Here is a 26,501-nt window from a genome sequence, read left to right on the forward strand (position 1 = left end):
CTGTATCCTGCAAGAGCAGTGCGGCATGTGACTCAACAGGCCTGCCAACCAAGCGCAGTAAAGCAGGACCCAGGAATTTAGTCCTAGCTATGCTATGTAAGGGACAGTTGAACATTATATGAGGAAGAGATTCAACTGTTTTCCCGTCACACTCGCATAGCGGAGACACCAAACCCTTGGAAAATCTGTAGCTCAACAGGTTCGATGGAAAAACATTGAACCTTGCACGAATAAATGCAAGTCGGTGTGGTGCAGATGAAAGAGATGACATGTATGATGGAAGGCCAAGTGGTGGGGTTATTCCGTGATACCTGGGGGAGCAGACACCCCCACCCCTGGAGAGGTTGTGTTGATTTTCAATGTCTGCTAATCTTTGCTCGATAAGGCTTTTGGCTGAGCGTAGGTTCATCTGTAAGGAGTCCGCTGGGGAAATTCCGATGCTCAAAAGATTGGCATGGATTTTTCCTACCCACGGGTTAACAAAGTCATCCCGCCAGAGGCACTGAAAGAGGTAATGGTCGGGAAGCCTATGCCAGCTGGACAGCCAATAGCCAAAGACTTGCTTCCAGATGACCGTCTCCAATGATGCAATCCTTAACTCCAGATGTATGGCTGCATTGCTCACACACATGGGGAGTTTCAGGAGGCGACGGAGAAACTGATTCTGCAATGTCCCCAGCGATGTTAAATTGGACCCTGGGGCCCAGAGGGGGGCAGCATAACAGAGGGTGGAAACCACTTTTGCGTGGTACACCTTCAATGCAGAAGGGATGTGGGAGGCTCCGTCGGCCGCAAAAAATTGGAGTAGAGTGTAAAGTATTGTTTTCCCTTTGTTCAGTAAATACTGTATCTGTGGCTTCCAGCTTAGGTTATAGTGAAAAAAGACTCCCAGGTATTTAAATTTGAAAACCTGTTCTAATTGGACTCCATCTAATTTCCAGCTGTAAGTTTTCCGAGACCTGGTAAAGACCAGTACTTTTGATTTTCCATGATTAATTGTCAGGTGGTTGAGTTTGCAGTAAGCTGCAAAAATCTTTAGAGCTCTGCATAAACCGACTCTAGAGTAGGAAAGGATCGCTGCATCGTCAGCATATAAGAGCAGAGGGCAGCGAAAATCAGCTAGGCGGGGGGCATGAATGTTGGCTTGAGACTCACTCAGAAAGAGCTTCATGTCGCTAATAAACAAGCTGAAGAGGAGTGGGGCCAAAATGCAGCCTTGGCGCACTCCTCTATTTATTGGGACCTCATTGGATAGGTTTCCCGCCGGTGTAAGTCTCACTCTAGCCGACGACCCGTGGTGTAATTGGGTTATAAGCCATAACAGCCTTCTATCTATGCCCCATCTCTCTAATTTCTTCCATAGACAGTTTCTTGGGATACTGTCGAAGGCGGCCTTTAAGTCTATGAAAGCAACACATAGGCGCCCCCGACTCGGGGCAGAATATTTTCTGGCAAGATGATACATAATTACCATATGGTCAGTGGTCGAATAATTGTTCCTAAAGCCCGCTTGCTCATGGCCAATCAAGTTTGAGTCGTATGCCCAATGGGACAGCTTAGACAGCAAAAATTTTGCATAGATTTTCCCGATGATAGACAAAAGGCTGATGTTCCGATAATTCTCTGGGTCAGCAGGGGGACCCTTTTTATGGACTGGTACGATCACGGCCTCCTTCCATGACCTAGGGATAAGCCCCGTAGAATTAATTGCATCAAAGACTTTGGCCAGAATTTCAGCCCACCACCTTGGTTGCGCAACAATAGCCTCAGCAGGGACTAGATCCGGCCCAGGGGCTTTGCCCGTTTTCAGATCTAGTATCAAGTCCATTATCAGTTCTGGGTCGGTAGAGGGCCACAAAGGTAGATGGTCGGCTCGGAATTCCGTGAGTGAGTTGGATTCCTCTGCCAAAGAGAAATATTTACTCAAGAATTGTTCCCATGTGGGCGCAGGGATAATCGCCAGTGGGTACTTCCTTCCTCTTTTGTTTATCAGAGCCCAAAATTCCTGTGGTCTGCGGGATCTAGAGGCCGCAATCAAGGCTCGCCAACGCTTTTGGTACCACTCGCGTTTGGCCAGCTTTAAAATCTGTTTGTATGCTCTTTTGGCTTGTAAATAGGAGGGTGGTAGAGCCTGGGCATTAGAGTTTTTGTATTCATTATAGATAGAATGAAGGGATCTTGCTTGTTTGCAAGAGGTGTTAAACCAAGGGGCCCCAGTATTGCAATGCGCCACTTTCGCCTTTTGAGGAGGTGATGTAAATAACAATAAGGCACTGGGGCATTTCCCACTCAAAGAAAAATTTCTTTGGACTATCTCAAATTCTCAATTGACTCAAATTTTATCAGCCAATTGCATCTCCCTCTTTTCAGTTTCGTTTTTGAAAATAAACTTTCCACTTACCCAGGATCAACTGCACTGCTGTGGAAATTCAAAAAGAGATAAATGGCTGTATATGAGCTCCATTTTACCATCTATATCTTACAACAGTATTGCTCCTTGACTCCAGCTAAGCCTATTGAATTGGCAGAGTTTAAGGCCAAAATATAAGTGACTCCTTTACTCTCATACAAGCAGCATCCAACAAAACTGCCTTTATTCACGGAACAGCAGCTCTCCAAAGCCATACTCCCATAGCTTGTGAAATGCCAAATTCAAGCAGAATATTGCAAAAGGGATCTGGCCAAAACTATTGATCTTCTCCATCATCAGTTAAGCTAGGGCCTTAAAACATTGCATGAGAAATTGGTAGTGATGGACAACCTGTTTTTTCAGGAAAACTTGAATACCATTACCAATTTTCTCAAAGTCCGCCTTTCATCTAAAACTGGCTGCCCAAGATGCTTACAACAATTAAAAATCCATTATTAAGATAAAAAAAAACAAGGACTAAGGAATATATGTGCATAAGGCTCTTTATGTCAGTCCATATTCCAGGCTTTGCCCTATGAAGAGGGGGCAGAAGGAGCTGAAGGGTAGACTCAGGCACTGGCTGAAAATAAGCACGCCAACCTATGGAAGCAGCCTTTTCCTTGGCTTGGTCCCTTCCTCACAGAAGCTGGGCTGCAATCTCAGATGGAAAACCTCTGATTTAGAGCACAAGAAAATATACTGGCAACCACGGCTTAGTTTTGATTAAAGGTGCAATGCTTGTGCTTTTTGTTCCAGTACTAGTAAATATCATAACCATTAAGTCCCAACAGCTACTAATAATGCCCATTTTCCAAATGTGTGGCAGTCACTGAAAGTGCCACTTGTTAATTAAACCTGTAACTTCAAGTACAATTACTGCTTGGCAATAACTGTTGTGTTTTGAAATGAATACAAGCTATTTGTTAGGTTTTTTTTAGAATGCATAACATGCAATTTTAGACTATATAAAGCACTAAACTGAACACAAAATACTTTCAAGATGCAATTCCTGCCCTGCAATATATTTACTGCCCACATCTGCCCTCTAGCGAAGCTGCACATAATACACAAGTAGCACAGAAAGGTGGTGAATAAAATCCCTGTTACATTGAAGTTGATGCAAGCTGTGTCCATTTTTTGAATATGTAAAGAGCATTTCTAAATAGAAAATGCTGCCTTTTGTCTCTTAATCTCTTCAGTAGGAAAATGATTCCATTTCTGAATGGCTATAAGCTAACCTGTAGTGAAGATGACAATTCTCAAAAGGTGAGAACTATGCAGTCCATCATTTGCAAATCTTCTCTATTAATTTGACAGCAAAAGAATGAAGGGGCTCAGTTTTCCTATGTAACAAATATGCACTAATGTGAACATTTAGAAGAAGGATGGGTCATAAATTTAGCAAATGCATAAATAAAAAAGAAAGAGTACAGTACATAGAAAATAAGCCTTCCGAAAGGTGGCAAGGCAGTTGATGCAGGGGGGAAACAGAACAGCCTTAGACAGCCCTGTATGAAGGAATTGCTCAATTCTGACATGCTCGGCATAACAAAAAATATTTGCTGCTAAGAGAACTTGTTCCAAAGAATAGAAAGACATTTCACCTGTGCTTCTCTACCACATGTGTTGTGAAGGCAGTAGCAGAATCCAGACTTCCCTTGACTGTTATCTATTGTGTCTACCTTAAGGTTTCCTACCTTAAAAGCTTCTGTTCATGATCATGATACAACACACTGCGTTCATACACATTGACAGTCCCTACATCTTAACCAAGGACATTTTCTCAATACATGTCAGATTCCTTCAACAACAAAAATCTAAATCCTTCTCCATTCTTTTCCTTGGATCTCTGTGCCCTCCATCCCCCCCGCCACTCTCCACAATGTATTTTAATTTAGACCACAAGCCTATGGTCAGTTTCCGAAGTTATTTGTATTATCTTTTTCCTGATTAAATAATTATTAATTTAAGCAAATGTATTGCACGTTTTGGTAGCATAGTTGTGAACATGCACAGTGTGATTAGAGCACAGGACAATAGTAGTAAAATAATGTATCTTGCTGTAGTGTACAGTCTCTCGTTTCCGCACATGGTACCACCAGCTCCTTGAGAGATCAAGCACTAGAAAGGATGGGAGGGGATTCTACCTGAATTTACACTGCTATACAGAAGAAATAATATAATCAGAATATGTTAAGAGTCCAAAGATCAAGTTCAGTTTAAGTAGAAGATATGCATTAAGAAAGTCATACTAGTTTACTTGCAATATTATCCTATACTTGGCAGACAAAACATTCAATTACAGTGCAATTACACACCCATGCCTGCCTATTGTATTTCTGTAGCCTTTCAGGGAGAAATATCAATTGAAAGAAACCCCACTAGATATTAGGGCATTCCCAGAGCTATGCAGAATGTACATGTCCTCCCCAAACTTAGTTTGCCCAAAAGGACAATGATACAATTTAACATTCTAATAATTTTAAACTATGCTGGCATTTACAAAATGAATGATACATTTTATAGAATAATTTAAGGCAAGTAAAGTATTGGCTATCACAAAGTTTTTGTGAACTAGTAATAACGGAAAAGGTCACTTAAAAGTTGCAGCCTACATATTCAAATGTATCTTTTGTATTTTTGCATCTTTTTAATCAGCACTGGAGTGCTTACCTACAGTGACATTTTCATAGAGATGCAAACATTATTAAATGTTTTGGAAAAACTAAAGCCACTTACATGTACCCTTCAAGAACAAAGAAGCAGGGGAAAGAATCAATCACGTTCATCACAGCAAAAACTATACTGTTTTACCTTGACTTCAAATAGCAGCACAAAGCTGGTGAGAGGTTCACTATTAATACCCAAGGTTATCTAAAATCATTTAAATGCAGAACACATTTAAAGCAAGCAATGTTTGTGATACAGCTTCTAACAAAGGGTAACAGGTAGCCATGTTAGCCCATAAGAAGAAAAAGAAGCAAAATCCATATGATTTATTAGGACAAACAAAATGTCACAAAATATACAAGCTTTTGAGTTCTCCAACAGCCTAGGTATTAAAAAAGAGAAGAAAATCAAAGATTGTTTGTTGTCAAGCCATCCATATCTGCATCTGCTTCCTCCTCCCACACTCTTAAGACTCTTGTATTTTAACCATCTGGCCTGTTGAAGAGTTCTGGAGTAACTGCAAGCTTACACCCTACTTCATGACATTTTGGTTGGCCTAATTAGCCAATGGGGTTTCTAGCAAGCCCTTATTTATCATTTACGGTGAGGCTCCATGTTTAGAGGTGGTTAACGTGAGTACAAGTTAAGGGCAGATTTGTGGAGTGTCTACCCATCCGTATCCCAAATATAAGGAAAATATTGCTACCGTTCAATCAAAATATGAGAGAGATTCAGTTTTGGTTGTGAAAGAAATCAAAGTAACATATATCCTGTTAAACACTGCAATGAACAACACACCAGGCCAAGCAGTAAATGTTTTTTCTAAAACAGAGATTCCTTGCAAAGAATACAACCTAGCTCAACTGGATGGTTTGCTGGATTTCAGAAGTTTGCACAGGAAGGCCCCAAGCTTAAAAGCTTTTCAAAATAGTGCCTTAAGATCACTCACAACTCACAAAGTGTTTTGAACAATAGCATAAAAGGCCTGCGAAATCAGACCAACGGTCCTCCTAGTCCAGCAATGTACACCTTAACTCTGATGGTAAGAAGACCACAAGAAAAAAATAATCTGTGTTCATAAATGAGGCTCAAAAACAAGCAAGTGAAACCTTTGCATACATAAGCCCTACCACCACAACCATTGAATGAACACACACACACAAACAGCACACCGATAGGTGAGCACAGAGGCACCCTTCCCACACAGAAAAGCCACTTCTCAATAATGCAATCCCATGGCACTGGGGAGTTTTTGTGCCATGTGTGTATTTATTAAACAACCATGTGGGTGGATCCAACTGCAGGGGTCTTACTTCCTCAGGTGGTGAATACATCAAATGAAAAATGCTTTTTAAACGCTAGGATTTTGTATGCATTCATGTGCTTACACACATTTGCTCCATAAAACTCATAAAAGCGCTGCAAATGTAAGGCAGCATATGTTTATTTCCATCACACAGACAGGGAGTATGGTAGAACTGGAAGAAGCATAATTGCCACTCACCGATTGTATTTTGTTTTTGTTTCTTTAATAATGCAACTAACTGTGGACATGTGCTGCTGGCCAATGAGACTGGTATAAAGTTCTCTAAATTCTTTGCTTGACGAAGGAACAGTTACTAGAATAAACTGTTTATATAAGTATTAAAAGATTACTTTGTGAAACAGAGCTTGCTATAGTGAAAGCTTTTAATCAGTAAAGACTTTGGCCAAGATGCTGAGAAGGTCAATATTCAGAATACAGAGATCTATAACCGTAATCCCACTTCATACCCTCAGCTCTGACACATTGACTTAGGGATGGCATCAAAATTCTGCTGACTCTATAGTGTTGAGTCAGGAAGACATTACATCTGCACAATTCATTTTAAAACCTTTCTCTGCCAAGGTACTAACTTTTGAGAAACTGCAACCATAGTTTACTACCATTTTAAGGCAAGGAGCAAAACTTATTCACATATGAACGTATATATTTAGAAGAATTTAGATCATTATTTTATCATCTATCATCGTTTGTCATCTAAAAATTCTAAAACAAGAGTTTACTATTTAACAGATTATAATCTCCACAAAATTCTTATTAAGATTAGGTTCATCAATACTTCCAACAGGAATGGTAAAGCTCAATCATGCTCAACTAAATCAAGCTTCATGGTAAAAAGCTGCCACTATGCACAATGTTAAGAAAAGTGTTTTAAACAGTTTTGAAAAGGAAAGTATTTAATTGAAGGGGGAAGATTCCAGAGTCTAGAAATTTTCTTTTAAAGGCTAAAGCATAATAGCATTCAATTGAGTTTTACACTTAGAGACATGACCTAAACTCAAAAACATTTACCTACAACTCAACTATTCCAATTCACATTTGTTACTCCAACACAACTGAAAGCATTGGCTTTCAGTATAGATTAAGGTCTGTGGAAAGACTTCCAAGTTGTTGTAGCTGAAGCAAACATCAAAATGAACACAAGACAAAAAGATGAATACTTACTGTATATGTAACAGCTGCCACCATTCCAATAAGGGTCAAAGAACTTATAGAGAAGGATAGGGCCGCCAAACCATCTGTAAGACAAAAGGGAAATGCTTTGCTGAAATTCACATTAAGGAACATTTGTTTCCATTTGTTTTCCTTTTTTCCACTGCGTGTGTCATCTCTAAAGGTAAAGGACCCCTGACAGTTGAGTTCAGTTGCGAGCAACTCTGGGATTGCGGGACTCATCTCGTTTTACTGGCCAAGGGAGCCGACGTTTGTCCACAGACAGTTTTTCCGGGTCATGTGGCCAGCATGACTAAGCCACTTCTGGCGAAACCAGAGCAGCGCACGGAAACGCCGTTTACCTTCCCGCCGGAGTGGTACCTATTTATCTACTTGCACTTTGACGTGCTTTCCAACTGGTAGGTTGGCAGGAGCTGGGACCAAGCAACAGGAGCTCACCCCATCGCGGGGATTTGAGCGGCCGACCTTCCGATCGGCAAGCCCAAGGCTCTGTGGTTTATATCACAGCACCACCCACATTCCTAGGAAACAGCATAAACAAATATAGAAACATATGCACAGATCAAAAAGACAAATTCAGCTGCAAGGTTATTCTAGACACAGGACTTACAATAGAAATGCTTTTACCATTGTCCAACACAATGGAATGACAGCCTAAGTAAGCAAAACAAAGAGTACACCGTCATGAAGTTAAGAGTTTAGAAGATCAATGTCAGCAGTTGTTTCTGGCTGCAGGTTTTTGCCTTAAAATTTGGTATTCCCTGCATCTAGCCTTTCTGGGGTCATGAATGTGGTCCATGTGGGCACAGTGAAAAAGTGACCAATGGGGATAGTGCCCGGGACACTCACAACATTCCAAACATGTAACTCCTAGGAGCAACACTATAACTTAAAAGATTCTTAAAGATGAATGGAATAGTCCAATGAAAACTGTCTTATTTGGAGTAAGGATATACAAAATCATTCACTTCTTAGGTCTCTAACTTACGGCTGCTTCCAAGCTCTTCAAACAAAAGTTTCACTTTCTCCCATTCCGTTGTATTTTTTTGGTTGGGAATATTCAATGGAACAAAGGCTCTAACAAGGAGGAAAAAATAAAAATGTTATCCTCTGATAAAATATACTACATCAAGACTACAAATGGTCTTACAATACTAGGATGGTGACAGGGCTCATCCATTTTACCATGGAAATTTTTACAGCCTTCTGCACTACATTTCGGTGTTCCTAACAAAAAAGGTTTGAAAATATTGACTCTATATTGACTTCACAATATCTGGTGACCAAAGCAGAGGTTTCTGGAAAGCCAGTCAAATGCAGAGAGAGTGAAGATTTCAGAACATCAACTATTTATTGAAACTGAGCTTTGCTACAGTTTGTGACAAATACAAAGAGAGATTCAACTAAGGCTTACTAAGAGGAAACCTTCTGAAATCATTAATTTAAGTTACTTGTGCCCACTAATTTCAGTGAGTGAGAACGGCCAACACTGGCTATCAACTAAAAACACTTAAAAAGACTATGAAGACCAAACCCTGCCCAATACCCCCCCCCCTCCCAAGCTTTGAAGGCATTCCTAAATTAAATACAGAAAACAATCTGCAAAGCTAAAATGAGGGAATTTTATGTCAAAGAAGGATGCACACATCTGCGTGGCACTGAAAGCAAGCATTTTAGCAGACAAACAACAGCTGCGCCACCAACACCTACAGACTTTACAATAATGAGCTGCTACTGCTAGCGAGGGAGCCTAACTTTGTCACAGCACACTTCAATCTAAGTGGCGGTACAGGGATGAGGAGAGTTTAACTATTTTAACAATATTGGAAAAGTAGCTGATGCAGCACAATGGACACTGTTACTGGAGTTCTTGAGAATACCTAGTGCACTAGAGGAATTACTGCATCCAGTGATAACCAGCAGCATCAGTAGCAGTCCCTTGAAACACTGACCGATTGGATGCTCATGATCTTGGCTCATTAAAACGAAATATGAGCCTTTTGACCAGCATGCAGCCTCGTCACAAAAGGAAGAAAACAAACCAGGAGGTCTTCCCTTAACCAAAACTTTCCATGTCAACTGAACCAGGGGGGAAAAAACAAGCTTCAGAACAAGACAGGAACTTAAACCATTGGAGGTAGCTTAATATCCAAAGCCAGGCAGGACTCAAATTATTCTAAGATCCCTACTGTCAAGGGTGATGATTAAAAATCATTAAGATTAGTAAATGGAGGAGAGAGAAAAGAAAAACCCTGCTCACCATTCTCTTTATGATGAGAGTACATTTCCTTTTCCATGACAGCAAGAAAAGCCGTCTCGCCTCCAAGCACAGGAAGGGGGGGCAGAACCTCGTCCATGCCATGACATTAAGCATAAGGTTGGTAAGCTGCAGACTACCTGCTGAACTTTGAAATAGGCAGCACCAACTTACTGCTTCACTTCGGAGGTGCTTTAAACATCTCAAAAGTTCAGTGTGAACAGATTCATCCCACTAAGGGAGGAGCAAGGTCTGGAAAGCAGAGATTTTGGCTGGCTACCAAGACCAAACAACCTTGGTAAATTCCTGAGCAAGACATGGTATTTTAGATACTGCTTGTATTGGGAGGGGAGAAATAGACACACAAACACATGGACGGACTATGCATTAAAAAGGTTTAAAAGTTTTGTAAGAGGGATCAAGTGCAAGTTCAAAGCTGAGGGAGAAGCAGCAGAGAGCACATATAAGAAACAAGACAGAGCAGGAGACATAGATTAGGGAAGAGATAAGAGGCAATATTATCAAGAGCTTTAAAATGAGAATTGGTTAAATATAGATTTATGGGGGCTGATATATGAGAGACAGGCGGTGGTCATTTCAGCAAGCTTGAAAACTACAACATCTTGTGGTATTAGAATGCAGAAACATATACACTTACCCAATTAGTAGTAGAGCAGAACAAACCAGAAGAAATCCTAGAGTATACTTGACTGCAATTTTAACCTGCTGTAGAATTAGAACAAAAAGTAAGAATATGTAGAAACTAACAATATCTTCAAGCTAATTCTGCCTATTGCATCTGTCTGGATGCCCCACAAAACAGATTTTTTGAAAATTTATATTGAAAATTAAAATTTTTCTCAAGGATCTTGATTTATTCCTGTATATCAATAAATTAAAGTTAATTATGAACTTTTATAAGCTCTGCAATTCAAGGACAGGATTTAACTAATGAGTCCCACCAGCTTCTGCTTGCACACCAGGGTTTTCCTCTCCTCCTCCCACCCGCTCCCCAAAACTGGCTCTGGAGGGGTTGGGAGAACCCCTGGAACAGCACACGGGGGGGGGGGGGAGAGTTGTTTCATCTGGAATACCAAAATGCTTTACTGACAGAACAATAAGAAAAGTGTGACTTTGAATGTCCAATATGCATTAGACATACTGTTTCATGCAGCAAGCACATCAAATGGTACCAATCTTCTGCTGCCACTATTTCAGCACAGTTTCTTTAAAAATGGGCAAGATATCTGCACTGCAGATGTCTACTACATAACAATGGATAATGAAGAAAGAAAGCTCATTACTGGAAGAGCCTTCTGGATATTTTCCATTAAAATGAAAATGCAAGTTTCCACAGTATTCAGGTTCTCATCTATAAAAGAGGATTATATTTTACTTCCAGCTGTTAATTCCTGTTTTCTTGCTTAAGACAATACATAGTTTCTTTAAACTAGAGTCTCTCTGTCCCCACCATTTAAATAGGGATGTTTTGGTCCCATTTCCTTTTTGGCGCCTCAAAGGCACTGTTGTCAAAGTCAAAGAGGAGAAAAACACAATATTATTTAATGCAATAAATTATTCTCACCCTTTAAACTGATAAAATACATTCACATGTAGCTTCTAGAGAAGCACACAAAAACGTCACTCTGTGGTGGCCAAAACTGCTTTCTGTAGAAATAATTTTTGAAAGCACTTTATCAATGAAAAATTTACTGCATTAATTACTATTGTGCCTCAAAAGTTACGATTGCCAAGCATTTTATAGAAGTACTGTGGTTACTGCTGCGTCTATTCACAAACAGACTTCACGAGCATTTATATATGCACAAGTCAATCTCCCTTCACTGACTGTGTTTAGACATAATACTAAACCATTGTTAAACATAATGTAAGAAGTGTCTTGTTGGGTCAGACCAAAGATGTATCTAGTTCAGCAGTCTGTTCTCACAATAACCAACCAGATGCCTGTGGGTAGTCCACAAACAGGACCTGAGTGCAATAGCACTCTCCTTCTTGCGCTCCCTAGCAACCTATTACAAGGTGTTGAGATGGTGACCATCTCAACACCTTGAAATAGCAAATGCCACGCAGTACATTTTTGCTTCATTTTCCAATACTGCACAGGAGAGAAACAGCAGGTCTAAGCAACCAATCTAAAACTATCTGCTGTGCAGTTGTACTTCCTTTTGCCTGTACTGAATTTTCGGATATTAAAATTCACTGTATTTTGAACCAGCTAGAGTTCACATACCCTCTTCCTCTGGCATGGCTGCAAGGAGATTAGAAACGTTCTCTTTCATTTTAGTTTAGTGTGTCACTTAAATTCTAAGCTGTGGTTAATCTTAACAATGGTCAGCTGAAAACAACCAACTTCATACACTATGTGTTAAGGGTTTACAATGAGAGTTCTCAAAAAAGCCAGCACATTTCTTAGCTCAGGATCTACCTGGTGAGCCTCTAAGTAGGTTAACTGACAGATTAAGTCAATACAATTCCCAGTACTGGCTTCAAGCACCAGCAGTGTATTTTACTTTTAACACTGGACAGCATTTAATAAGATTTTTTTTTTCAGCTGGCAGTAGAATAAACCAGAACCTCTTTATTCACTAGATGTCCAAGTCAAGCAATCAGAAGTCCTGTAAACATCTTACTGAGCATGTGTTGCCATCATCTTCATCCTTCTCCTCGTAGTAGAAGTAGACAAAGGGGATCCATAAGAACACACAAAATAATATGATGGAATAGAGTGCTAGAAGTGAAAGGATGGAAAAATAATCATTCTCCCCAAAAATGATGTTAAAAGAACATGTTAACACAATTCAAACTCTCATTTACTACTACAATATTGGTCTACTGAGGCAATACACTATATATTATATTGCAAGTTATATGAAACTCCAAGGACAAAGTACTGAAAGAAAATCTTAGAGCCGATTGCCATCTTTGCGACATCAACAAAATTAAACATCTGCCGTTTAGCAGGGCTGAGCCTGTTATGGTCAACACAACTATGGTTACTGAAAAAGCTTCCTAACTCAAGTAAGCCTATGAAACTAGCGTTCACAGCTTGAGGTATATGCCACATGTGAATGTATGCTTTACATATTATATGTGCTTCATCTCATGTGCTTTATTGTGCTCTGTTGTCTATGCTTGGTTGCTAAAACTTCTTTGCTTGTTTTTTTGGCTGTAGCTTGGTTGACCAATTAAAATTTGCTGATGACTGACAAAAGCATGTGACTGATCTTATCAATAGTTTATATATATATATATATTTTGTTGGTGCCTCAGTTGCTTTCCAGGCTCACGTGGGCAAGAGGTAGCAACCCCTGTTCTGATGAGCTTAGTCTGAATTTAAATGGAGAGGTAAAGGGTTGGGAAACAGTGGGAAAGAGTCAAGAGTAACAAGCAAACACTGACAAACTTGGGTCAATCCCATTTTCAAGTGTTTTATGTCACAATAGCTATGGGCAGGAAGCTTTTATCATTTGTTCTCAGACCAAAATCATATTTTATATCTTCCCTTACCGTGTCACTATTTTGTACAAAAATTGCCAGAACTAAAAATTCAGGAATGGTAGAAAATAATTCTTTACTGCAGAAAACAGCTCTTTACTACAACTGTCAGTACTAAACAGAAAGAGCCCTATAACTAGTACTTACTGCCACAGTCCTTTTATGCTATCAGCAAGAAACAAGAATGGTGAATTTACTCCAGAAAATGATATGTACAAATCACACAGTCAAAAGGGATCTCTTCCTTACGTTTTCTTATTGAAAAATTGCAAGTTACACAAACAAGACTTCAGTCCAATCTTCGGCAAGTATAAAATTTTGTCGCAGTATGTTTTTTAAAGATAAATATTGGTGAGCAAACAAGAAATCCCAATATGTTGTGGTTCATACATGGAAGAAAACATGCTTTTCTCTGCGGTCATTTTGGCTCACCTCTACCAAAATACGCATCAAAATCACATTATCAAAGATCCTTCAGTGCCCATGTGACTACCAGTGTCATCTTCTATTCTCAAAGCATCCCATCCTTCTACTTTTATTTCCAGGCAAATACATCCATCTTTCAGCAAGAGGAATGACAACATACTTCCTAATATCCTATCACAGCCTACAGGCTGCAAAAATGGCTTGCCAACACTTTCTTGATCTGTTAACACACCCACAGGCAACCTCAGACTAAAACTGAATCAAGAAAGATTGAACGACTGACCAGTATGCAGTCTTTAATAAAAAGTCCTGCAGACTCATCTAAACATCAAAACGTTTTATTTAAAGATTACAGAGGAAAGCTGTCCACAAAAGTGGTCAGGCTACAGTGCCCAAATAAAAAAATTGTGTGATATTCTGAGTATTTTTTTCTACCTTGGGTGGGGGAGAGATTTGCTTTCAGCTTTATCTATGATGGGAACTATTCGGTTTGATTTACATTTAGTACCATTTATACCTTTGTACATTTTGGTAGCCATTTTGTGAAGTCATGGTTCCGCTCATACAGAATGCCTGGGCACCTGGTGCCTACCTCATTAATCTGACACATTTAGAATCGCTTTCTATTTATACTTAAATCATTAGCTCCATCTGGAGGTTGGTCTGTGCAACAGCATCAAGCCTACAGACTACAAAATATTTCCCTCAAGATGGGGACACTTAACTTTATTATCTAAAATAAAAGTGTGTGTGATAATGCTTCTAGAGTAGGAAATATACGGCTTTCTTGAAGCAGCTTCAAGTACTCACTAGAAACTTAGTTTTATTTCCCTTACTTGTATTCCATTATTTCAATAGCTTAAGAGCCTCAAGAGTCAGCACTTTAGAGTCTCAAATGAATAGGCTTTCCGAAGAGTTTCACATTACCAGTGAATAAAGGTGGGTGAGTACTTTACATTTCTAGCCTATTAGCTTTATGCTAGATACATTAAGTATTAGGATGGAAAATTAGGAAGGCTTCTCCTACTAATCCACAGGTCACTCTTCTGTCTGGAGACATGAAACACATTATCTGAACAGCTATAGCTCTGACAGATCATGCAGCACACACAAGCCATTTCCCAGGTATACAGTGGTACCTCGCAAGACGAAAAACGCGCAAGACGAAAAACGCGCAAGACGAAAGAGTTTTCCGTTTTTTGAGTCGTTCCGCAAGACAAATTTCCCTATGGGCTTGCTTCGCAAGACGTTTCGTCTTGCGAGTTCTTGCAAGTTTGTTTCCTTTTTCTTAAAGCCGCTAAGCCACTAAGCTGTTAACAGCCGCTAAGCCGCTAATAGCCGTGCTTCGCAAGACGAAAAAACCGCAAGACGAAGAGACTCGCGGAACGGATTAATTTCATCTTGCGAGGCACCACTGTACTAGCTTTAGCAGTGAAAATATTTTCAAGTTTAGAGAAAATGGCTTTGCTAAGAATGGCAAAAGACTACGGTTCTGAATTTATCCTGCTAGGAGGGGGAATCTAGAATGGAAAGAAGATTACCTCTGTTGGGGAAATCAATTGATTGATTGATTGATTGATTATATTAGACTTGCATACCACCCTTCATCATAAGATCTCAGGGTGGTTTACCCCATCAAAGTCATATTATGCAAACTGGAACATGTCCTTCGTTGAAGAATTCTCCCCTTACAGTGGGATGTCATTTCCTTAACTAGAAAGGGGTATTTTTAATAAATAAATACTTCTCCTAGCAGGGGACCAAAATGCAGACATCTGCAAAGCGAGGCCAAGATTAAACCAAGGATGCTGATATCCAGAAGCAACTCTACTAAACTATTTGGCAGCATATGAGCAAACATCCTGCTGAGCACATGTTAGAATGAAATAACAATGTTTGAAAATATTTTTCTACATTCTATAATTTAACATGCCATCAGCTTTTTCTGAACTTTAGCAAAAGTAACACAAAATAATATCTCATTGCAAGCTACTACTTGGGAGGTTAATTTGCCATTTCAGAAACCTTAACCAAATGACTTTAAGACTGCTATCTAAGGAAAGAGATAATTTGAATACTGTACATCAAAGATAGTCGATGTGGTGCCCTCCATATTAATGGACTACAAGTTCCATCACCCCTGACCACTGGCTATGCTGGCTTGGATTGCTGGGAGCCAGGAGCCCAACAACATCTAGAGAGCACCACTATGGCAACCTCTGTTGTAACTTTTCTGCCTTTCCTAAATAATACCATATGGCAGCCTAATGCACTACAATTCTGAAACTAAGAGGAGAGGGAAGACACGAGTGGCAGAATGATATATATAAAGAACCAAGTTCAATATCTGTCATTTTCAGCTAAAGATCTCAGGAAGCAAGGCCGCTCAAGATCTTTTAATGAGATACTGGAAGTCTTGAAGAAAGCCAGTGTTTAACGTTCTAAATTTTATGAACAACTGATCTGATTAAGGGACCAATCAGAACTCCCAATGCATGTTTCTAGAAGGGGGTTAGGAGGCCAACAGAAATACATACATACATAATTTTAATTGTATGCTGCATTTCCATAATTAAAACCACATTCAAGGTGGCTTACAACACGAAAAAAAACCTTAATTACAAACATAACAAAATAGAAGACCTTCAGAGAACAAAAGAACTCCTGTTCACAGGATAGCCAGAAAAAAATAATGTGAAGTAGCAGAACATAGCAAAAACCACAATTTAAAATTAAAAACTAGTATACCCATGAAATATGCCACAAAACTACATGATCTGAACATAAAGAGTGTTATTTTATAATACTTACTGTAATATGCATATAATACCGTGTCTTCAATTTGCCTTGTAACATTTGGATCTGCCCAAGCCTGGAAATGTTGATAGAAGAAGAAAAACAACAATATTACATTAAATAGCAATTTGTGTAAGCTGTATACAATAACTACTTTCAAATATCAACTTCTGCTACATCGCATACATGTAGATGGGTGTCAGGGAACTGCCATCGGAGAGTCAGGGGGTGGAAGGGCTCAAGGAGGCTAAGAGACCCTCGGATGCTGAGGAAGGAACCAGCAAAATACTTAACACAACACACGTCTACTTTGTTGCGCGGACCCCCCTGGTTGAAATTATCAATTTGTCCCTTGACACGGGGACATTCCCAGGGGAACTGAAGGAAGCATTGGTGTGTCCACTCTTAAAGAAAACTTCATTAGATCCCTTAGACCTATCCAATTACCGCCCAGTTTCAAATCTTCCATACCTGGGTAAGGTAATTGAGAGAGCGGTTGCTGAACAGCTTGGTAGGTTTCTGGAGGAAACATCGGCATTAGATCCATTTCAGTCCGGTTTCCGTCCTGGTTTTGGGACGGAGACGGCTCTGGTTGCCCTAACAGATGATCTCCGTAGACAACTGGATCGAGGCGGGTCAGGACTGCTGATCCTTTTAGATTTGTCAGCAGCCTTTGACATGGTCGATCATGATCTTCTGGACCACCGCCTCACAGACGTGGGGATACAGGGCATAGCCCGTAACTGGTTGTGCTCTTTTATCTCTGGTCGGGGACAGAGGGAAGGAAAAACTAGGGAGGGAAATGTCATCGCGCCACTCCTTGGTGTGTGGAGTGCCGCAGGGCGCAATTCTCTCCCCGATGCTTTTTAACATCTTTATGCGCCCCCTTGCCCAGATTATCCGGAGCTTTGGGCTGGGCTGTCACCAATATGCTGATGACACTCAGCTCTATCTGCTGATGGATGGCCACACCGACTCGACCCCGAACACACTGACCAGATGCTTGGAAGCTGTGGCTGGATGGTTTCGTGGGAGCCGATTGAAACTAAATCCTTCGAAGACAGAGGTCCTATGGCTAGGTCGGGATGGCATGGGGATGAGGGACCAACTCCCTTCTCTTGCGGGGGCCCAATTAGTGCCATTGCCTTCCGTTAAGAGTTTGGGTGTAATCCTTGATGCCTCCCTTTCCATGGAGGCGCAGGTTACAGCAACAGCCAAGGCGACATTTTTCCACCTTCGCCGCATCAAGCAGTTGGTCCCTTACCTTTCCCGCCCCGACTTGGCCACAGTGATCCATGCGACGGTCATCTCCAGGCTTGACTACTGTAATTCGCTCTACGCGGGGCTGCCCTTGAAGCTGTCCCAGAAACTCCAGCGGGTACAGAATGCTGCAGCGAGGCTCCTCACGGGGTCTCTGCCATGGGAGCATATTCACCCAGTGCTTTTCAAGCTGCACTGGCTCCCGGTGGAGTACAGGGTCAGATTTAAGGTGCTGCTTTTGACCTTTAAAGCCCTTCACGGCCTAGGACCCTCATACCTACGGGACCGCCTCTCCTGGTATGCCCCACGGAGAGCCTCAAGGTCCATAAATAACAACACCCTAGTGGTCTCAGGCCCTAAGGAAGTTAGATTGGCTTCAACCAGAGCCAGGGCCTTTTCAACTCTGGCTCCGGCCTGGTGGAACGCTCTGCCTCATGAGACCAGGGCCCTGCAGGATCTGATTTCTTTCCGCAGGGCCTGTAAGACAGAGTTGTTCCGCCTGGCCTTTGGCTTGGAGCCAATTTGATTCCCTCCCTCCCTCTCTTTTTTTTTTCTTTTCCTTCTCCTCCTGCGATGAGGCTACATTTTAATATTTTAATGTTCCATTATTTTAATGTTGTATTTTATTTTTGTTTTTAAGTTGTAATCATTCATCTTGTTTTTATTATTGCTTGTAAGCCACTCTGAGCCCGGCCTTGGCTGGGGAGGGCGGGGTATAAATAAAAAATTATTATTATTATTATTACTTTCCACCTCCATTCCACAATCTGTAAGGCATAAGACACTGGAGAATCCTGGTTTCAACGTCTCACTTGGTGCCTGAAAAAGCCATATCCAACATTACTAGATACAGCACTATGGCTGTTAAGTAAACAAAATGTGTACTTAATGTGGCACTGGGAGGCAACATTCTACTTTTAATTTGTACCCTTTATTCAGAGCCTCTTTGCACCCTTTATTCAGAGTCACTTCATATCTTTACATCAAGTTTACAAGGCCCTGTTTCCAATGAAATGAGGGTTCTGAAAGTAACCTTGACAAACACAGCATTTGACACAGGAGTGACCATACAGGTTTCTGTTGATTCAGCCAGAGAGACTGCTATAGCTAATGGGGGGCGGGGGGGGACGGGGACGCCAGTGTTAGAAGCAGAACTGCTCAGGAGTTAGAAAAGAACTGTTGTGTACTATGGTAGGGGAAAAGGGAGGAGTTTATCCCACTATGTACCTTCTACTACCTCCAAGTGCAAAGTGAAGCCACACTAAGAACATGGCACAACAAAATTTATCCGTAACAGAAAGAAGCAGGACAACAGTATTTTCCTTAAGGAAAAGACACCTGTCATTCTCCATCATCACTCCAACATGAGCTTCCACTACTACAGCAGGTATGTTAATCAAACTTCTTTTTTTAAAAAAGTAACATATTGAGTAGTTTATTCCCTTTTAGAGAAGGAGGATTACTTCTGGGGGGTGATCTTAATAGGATTCGTATTAAAAAGCTAGACTGAATGTGCTTACAGGAATGGAAGAAATAAGATGACCTAGGAGAATGGAAGGGACTATTGCAACAGTTTAACTTAACAGATGGGAACTGGAATTTATATCCTTTCCCCCGCAATCCATTCTTACTCCAGGCTGGATAACACTTTAAGAGACCCATTGCTTTTCCATAATGCAACTGTGGCTGTAATTGAACCACAGAAAAATTCAAATTACAACTTGCCCTTAAAAGATTTGAGGTGGGCATCCATTTAGGACAAATACGTAAATATGTGTATATCTATATCTGTGTTGGGCCACTAGTCTTTCAAAGATGTATTTCAGGTGCTATGGCTATAGGCAGAAAGACTGAATGCAGAAGTTTTGTAATAACCCAAAGACATTTTTTCCCCTCTTACTGCAATTTTTAACACAATCTAGAATTTAATATGTTAAAGGCATCAGAATTTAGCATCTTAAGTTGCAGATGCTTCTAAAACTGATAAAGGGGGAAATGAGTTTATAATAATTGTATATATAGCACGGCAACTGAAGTCCCAGAGTGGGCTAGATCACAAATAATCTGATGATGATTTTCCATGTCATATCCACCTCATCAATCCTTTCTCAAGACAAATTCCCTTCCTTCTACCCTTACCTATCCAAAAATTCAATATTTCCAAACATCTGAAGGCAACTCTGTTTAGGGAAGTTTTTAATGTTTGATGTTTTATCATGTTTTTAATGTTCTGTTGGGAGCTGCCCAGAATGGCTGGGGAAACCCAGCCAGATGGGTGGGGTTTAAATAATTATTATTATTATTATTATTATTATTATTGGAAGAAACATGGATCTTGGAATTCACATTAGGAAAAATAAGCCACTACACAACTCAACTTGCAAGGAGTATAATTCATATAGCCCTGGGTATAATCTGAAGATGTATGTATCCCAGATAAAAATATATCCAGTCACAGTGGATAGGTACAAGTGAGCAACACACGCAGTAATACTCCAAACAATGGACAAACAATACCAATTTAAGATTAGTCACATGTGATATGCAAGTTATCATCACTTCAATAAGTTATTTCTGCCTTTTCAACAAGCAGTAACATTTCTGTTTATTAATTTATGGTTTTAATATATACATATGGAAAACAAACACACACAAAAAGAAAGAAGTTTATATAACCCACTGCCTTTAAAAACAAATTCAGAACATTACTGCCATTAACCCTGTTTTTAATCAAACTCAGGTAATACAACATAGAAAATTCCAAAGCTGAATCAGTGCCAAACACGAACTGATCCTTCTGCTTCAGCTCTCCTAACATGCATTACATATATGTACAAGGCTGGAAAGAGAAGCAATTGTTTTTACATCCAATGACACTGCACATTTTTTAATACAGCTGCCCTCTTCCTGTTGAAAATGTAGTTTTATGATATTTGACATGTGGGCCTGGTTCAGAGATAACATTGCTCAATCTGCTGATTATAGTTAGGAGGCTGGAAGTTCCCTGAAAGCTCATGCCTTGTTTATCCCTCAGCTCAAGTTTGTACGTAACTCCTTCCCCACCCTTTCGTGTTAGAACTAACTATAGTGCACTGTTGTGTCTGCACCAGCATTAAAATAATTACCAATAGGTAAATCAAACAGCTTCCTGGTTTCAATATTTAAGAAGCTAACAAACATTAGTGTAGCTATTGGCATGCCAATGCAGACATAACACTGCACAACAAGGTAATGTTCAAAAGGGAAGAGTAAGCAGTGTGCAAGCTCAAAGGAGATGGAGCAGTCATACTTGAGGGAATGCCTAATCTTCTAGCCATAGGTTAGGAAACTGAATAATAATTAGAAGATACAATATTGCCCAAACAACAGACCAATCCTGTTCATTTGTCTTAGTTGTTGGTCTCATTTTTCATGGGGCTTATCCCCTACTAAGTGTGTTTATCATTGCAGCCCACTTAAATATATTTTAAGTAGCTGGAAGGGGTAATCAATACATACCTTGAATGTCCCATTTTGGTTTTTCACATAAGAAACCAGAAAAATGTCAACTGGCAGAAGTGCTGATGTAATAAGTGCTATTGCAAGAGCAAAAATAGCTGTTATAGTAGAGATTACTTCACTTTCACGTCTGCTCTGGTACTTGCGGACATAAACCCAGCAGAATATCAGGATAACCTAAAAATAATAATACAGAAGTTACTACAACCCAGTAAAAGAATATTCTTGCCATAATCCTATTTATCAATACAAAAACAAAATCCATGCAAAGGTATGTACTCTCTATGGACAGATTTTTAATTGTGTTTCTTTTCCCTTTTGCCAGGTCAGCATTTCATCCCCCCAACAAGATGCAGCAGTGGGTTAGAAAATTACAAAGCCATTATTTTTAAGTGCAGATTCAACACTTGAAAGGCTATAAGCTTCTATTTTAAGCAGCTTCATATCTTATCTGAATGTTAATATAATGAGTCAGCTCTTACAACTGGTAACTGAATACCTCAGGACTCTATTTTACCTTGTAACAGCAAGGTTCCCATTCGCTACCAGGATTGTTACCAATGAGGTAACGCATATAAGGCTACCTTGAATTCCCAAAACATTTGTAAATTTATTAACAGATTGGTAAACTTTCAACCAAATTGAAAGCAATATGATCTTAATCTAGTTCAGGATAACTTATGTAGGGTTATCCTATTGTTTACAGATCTATGATGTAACAATGAGTGGTTGCCCAAGGTTAGCTAATGAGCTCCATGCTAAGTGGGCAGCGAGTCAAGTCTCCCTTGTCTAAATCCAATATCCTATCCATTACACCAGACTGGCTCTCACACTTGCTCTTTTGGACTGTCCAGGGTTCTACTTATTTGGTCATAGGAAGCTTTATGACTGCAGGAAATGCTTTTTTAAGGGGGTACTCAAAGGTACACAGTACCAACATCTCTTTTCTGTTGTTAAAAAGTGTGGCACTTACTGTAACAACTTCACAGTGAGTACTGGCATCTATTTTTCTTTGGGGGGGGGCACTGACTGCAGGTCCTCTGTCACAGTCATAAAACAAAGCCTGACCCATGCATGGGTGGTTGCCCATTCTGTCCACTAAATCCAGACTCCCCAAATATGCTACTACCATCTACAGTGTTCCCTACTTCTCTCTCAGATACATGCACAGACCTCTTCACATTCACACAGGGATTGTGCATGCGTAGCCCAGTGTTTTTAAGGCACCTGTTGTGCAAACATACATTTGCAGAAATGTAATGTTCTATGTAGATGCTTGCCACACCGAAATGGTTAATGTAATCCTAGTATGTCCTCTCAATATTCACTGAAGATCTGTAGAGAGGTTTAGCAATAAAAAGCAATTTAATGCATGCTGAAGGGCAGAGTGGGCATCAGACTGTATTAGAATTGGAAATTATTGAGCCATGGGGTGCTATTTAGTTTGGACATCTGCATATACGATATACACAAGTCTTAAGCAGGTACAAAAAGTTTGTTCATCAGTTCTGCACTCCCTCATTGAAAGCCAAGGTAGGGATTAATTTATTTCATACCATCAATACATCTGGTACTTAAAACAGGGCAGAAGAAAGAAAAACAGTTCCCCCTTTCAAGACCTTACATTTCCATACTAGTATGCTCAAGTAGAAGAATTCTAGACAGTACCATTTCAAGACTGGTGTATAAATTTCATATGCTTACCAATGCAAAACAAAAACACTCCCTTCCTATTGCACATCAGAGTAAAGGGCTATAAACCAAACTCTACCTGCAAGTGTTATTATTTGCTACATGCAGCCCAGAGCAGTACTGTCCTAATGCCACTTTGCTTTGCATAATGCCAGTCACCCCTGCTACTCTAAACTCTCGAGTGGATGACAGGATCAGTGAAGGAAAGGTGCAAAAAGTGACGCCTAACCCACCTTACATTTTAACGACAAGGTGGCTTTAACTGGGAAACCTACAGGGAGACACACACACATATATAGGGGCTCTTTCCGCACCCGCTGGAAAACAAGGAAACGATATTTGGCTATTATTTGCTCGATTCTCTTCCTCCCGAGCACTTCGGCTTGCGCAGTTTTTCACTCGCTTGCTAGAAAGCAAATCCCATGGGTGCAAATTTTATTTCTAAACAGGTACATTGCGCCACGTCGTTTCTCTTACGCGCCCTAAGCAACGACAGCTGCCAGCCTATGCAAACTTAACTTGAGAGTGAGCCTGGCTTGCTTCCCAATATACGGACAGGCGGGACAGGGTGAAAGCGTGGAAACCACGGAGCCCTATATAATTCGCCTGCTCTCCTCCCTTTCTAAACTAAAAAGAGCCCTTTAAGGCGGGGGTCGGGCCAGGTCCTCGCCCCACTCTTCCCATGGGGCGCAAAAGCCCACAAGCTTACCAGCAAAGCGAGGCCGAAGAGGCACCAGCCCGTGACCAGGTCCGTCTCCGCGGTGAAGGCCGCCATCTTAACTTCCGGCAACAACACTGACGCTCACGGCAACGGCGCCGCCGCCGCGAGGGGGAGGAGTCTAATGGAGCGCCAGGGGCGGGGCCAAGCGAGGCCCAAAGCAAGGGGAATAGCGTTACCGTAGGAACCGCTCAACAACACTCTGCGCCAGAAGACTGGCGATTGCTCTTGATTGGCTGGCCCGGCTGCCGAAGGAGGCCAATGAGGGCGCGGCGGAGCAAAATCACCCACCCACGCCCAGCTGACCTTGTTGCGTGTCCATTTCCGACTAGGTAGCGTGGCGGTTGGAATCGTGGCCGCTCTAAATTAAATTAGGGTGGTGTGGTTTTTTTAAGGACGTTGTGGCCGCGCCTTAAATTATGGTTTCGGGTGACTTGTTAGAAAGGCGGAGGCCCGTTTTAGATTTCGATATTGGGGAGTCATAAAGGTTCTCTGGGTGGAAAACTTAAAATGACGGCCAGCTTAAAGAATAAAAGACACGGGAACTAGCGTAGGATTCGTGCATACGGAAGCACGGACGTTTGCATTGCAAGTTTGCACGCGCAATGCAAGCATTCTTGCTTCATATCCATAGGCTGCGAAATGCCTTTTACCAGTAATGCAATCCTGCACGTGTCTTCTTCGGAGCAAGCCGCCCCGACCCAGCTAAATTTGCTGGGATGGCAACTTTGGAGAGGACGCAGCAGGAACAGGCGTTTCTGAGAACCGAAATCCCGTCTGAAGGTTTACTTAATCTAGGTCCGTTGCTTGAATTTAACTCCCGTGGGGCTGGCCATTCCCAGGTGCGTGAATAGGGGGTAACCCCGCAATCGCTGCCGTGCATGCATCGCAACAGGGATGAGAGGCAGCAGAAACCGTGTAACTTCGTAAATCGTGGACGGGGTGAAAAAAGAAAAGGAGACTGAACCGTGACGTGCAGCAGCAGCAACAGCTACCTACCAGCAAAGCGACACTAAAGCACCACCTCGCGGTCGGGTCCGATACAATCGTAAACATCTCCATCTTGGCTTTCGGTTGCCTAGCCTAACAGCACCGCCCTCTCTGCCGCCATTTATGGAGAACAGAAGCACACGCCCGTGTAAATAGCCTCAAGTCTCCCTCCTGTGTAACAGATCTGCCTTTCAGCCTTGAATTGAATCTTTAACCACGTCAGACGCAGGGGGGGGGGGGGTCACATGCTTCATTTCTTCACCAGGGGAAAAAAAGTCCCTGCACTTAGAAAAGTAGAATGTCATGGAGAAGTTAAACCAGGTTATCTGTAAAGTATTCTTAGCATTTTTGGTGCAGAGGAACCTACATGTAGTCTTAAATAGTATAGTCTAGTAACCACAGGAGTTTTCTATTAAGTAGTGGGTTGACAAAGCAGACGACACAGAGAGTTCTCCAAGTAGCTCTTTATAGTAAGCTTGGACTGAACTGAAGGGTTCAGCCAACCTGCTTATATAGAGCTCCACTACAACGCAACAGTAACAACTTTCTGTAACTATCCAGTCACTGAACGTCACTTTCAATTCCTTATTTGCATATGTGGACCTGAGTGAAAACTATCTACAGTATCCCCCTGCTGGCCCAGGGTGAGAACTTCAGTACATAACATTTTCCTAATCCCCAAATGCTTTGGCTCCTACTTTTGTACATGTTCCTTATGACAGTTTGAAGCCACTGCTGTTCTTTTGCCCAACCTTCGTTCTTCCTGTTTTGTAGGCCAAAAATAATTGAGGATATTCCAAATGAAAATTAAGATGTGTACTAGGAAAGGAAGGTTGGATGGTGTAGTAATGTACACACAGTTGAAGATATAGGAGACAGAAACATTAACATGACCAGCAGTGGGAGGAGACTAAGCAGATGCTGAGTGAGTGATTTGAACCTCCATTTATTTCCAACTTTTCCTAGGTTCAGAGTGTGCAAGATTCTCATGCCAAGCGTTCCAAAAGGCTGTCAGAGATCTAATCATGCAGATCAATTAAGAAGTTAGAGGCAATACTACAATGAAAAAATATGAATAGGCATATCAGAATGAAAGGGCGTATTATTTCTTAAATAAGGAAGCAAAGCATTCACTAAGCTTGATTCAAATGGACAGTGGAGGTTAATTATAATGAGAGGGCATTTAAATCCAACAATCAGAAATAAAAGATGTCAGTTAAAATGATTGCTGTATACTTCTGCTAGTAACTGACAATGGCATTCTATGCTTCTCTACTCAGAAGTAAGTTCCCCTGAGTTCAGTAAGCAAGTTGGTATATTTTGTTTATGAAGCAAGAACAAGGTGGCTAATTTAAAACAAAAGGTGTGCAGCACAATCCTATGCATGTTTATTCAGATATGAGTCCCCATGTTCAGTGTAAGTATGTTCAACATGGCACCCTAAAGCACATTCAACAAATTTCCATGGATCGTCAATTAATGGCTATGTTACTAAATGCATCGCTTTAAAAGACTGACCAACAGACCATCCTTTTATTGGTCAAAATCAGAAAATTGAATATTGTAGGTCAAACCACAGAATTCCCAAAATAAGCCAAATTCAGTCTGTGTCTCTTAACTACTTGATAAGGTACATGAGATCATCAGCTGACATATACCACCAAAGATGAAAATATCTAACGCTAGCTTGATGTCATCTGCTTTTTATATGTAGCTACAACATTCTGGGTTTGACCTCTTTTCTCAATTTGAACTTACAGATTCTATGGTG

The 26,501-nt window shown here is 40.9% G+C and overlaps 1 protein-coding gene and 1 long non-coding RNA gene across 2 annotated transcripts in view; one reads left to right on the top strand and one right to left on the bottom strand.

Annotated features, from left to right (window-relative positions):
* LMBRD1 (LMBR1 domain containing 1) overlaps positions 1-23,885 on the bottom strand; it is a 47,634-nt gene extending 23,749 nt beyond the window's left edge. The window contains exons 1-7 of the mRNA XM_081857157.1: positions 23,732-23,885; positions 21,331-21,507; positions 16,588-16,648; positions 12,486-12,583; positions 10,493-10,560; positions 8,566-8,654; positions 7,569-7,642 (exon numbers count right to left, since the gene is read on the bottom strand). Of these exons, the coding sequence (XP_081713283.1) occupies positions 7,569-7,642; positions 8,566-8,654; positions 10,493-10,560; positions 12,486-12,583; positions 16,588-16,648; positions 21,331-21,507; positions 23,732-23,797 (633 nt within the window). The 5' untranslated portion in view covers positions 23,798-23,885. The remainder of the gene's footprint in view (positions 1-7,568; positions 7,643-8,565; positions 8,655-10,492; positions 10,561-12,485; positions 12,584-16,587; positions 16,649-21,330; positions 21,508-23,731) is intronic.
* Positions 23,886-24,022: 137 nt separating this feature from the next.
* On the top strand, positions 24,023-25,955 carry LOC309339406. The gene is made up of 2 exons (XR_014155310.1): positions 24,023-24,878; positions 25,040-25,955. It is a non-coding gene; the product is annotated as an uncharacterized lncRNA (long non-coding RNA).
* The last annotated feature ends 546 nt before the right edge of the window (positions 25,956-26,501 follow it).

This window comes from Podarcis erhardii, assembly GCF_964252035.2.
Source record: "Podarcis erhardii genome assembly, chromosome: 3".
Taxonomy (NCBI): Eukaryota; Metazoa; Chordata; class Lepidosauria; order Squamata; family Lacertidae; genus Podarcis; species Podarcis erhardii.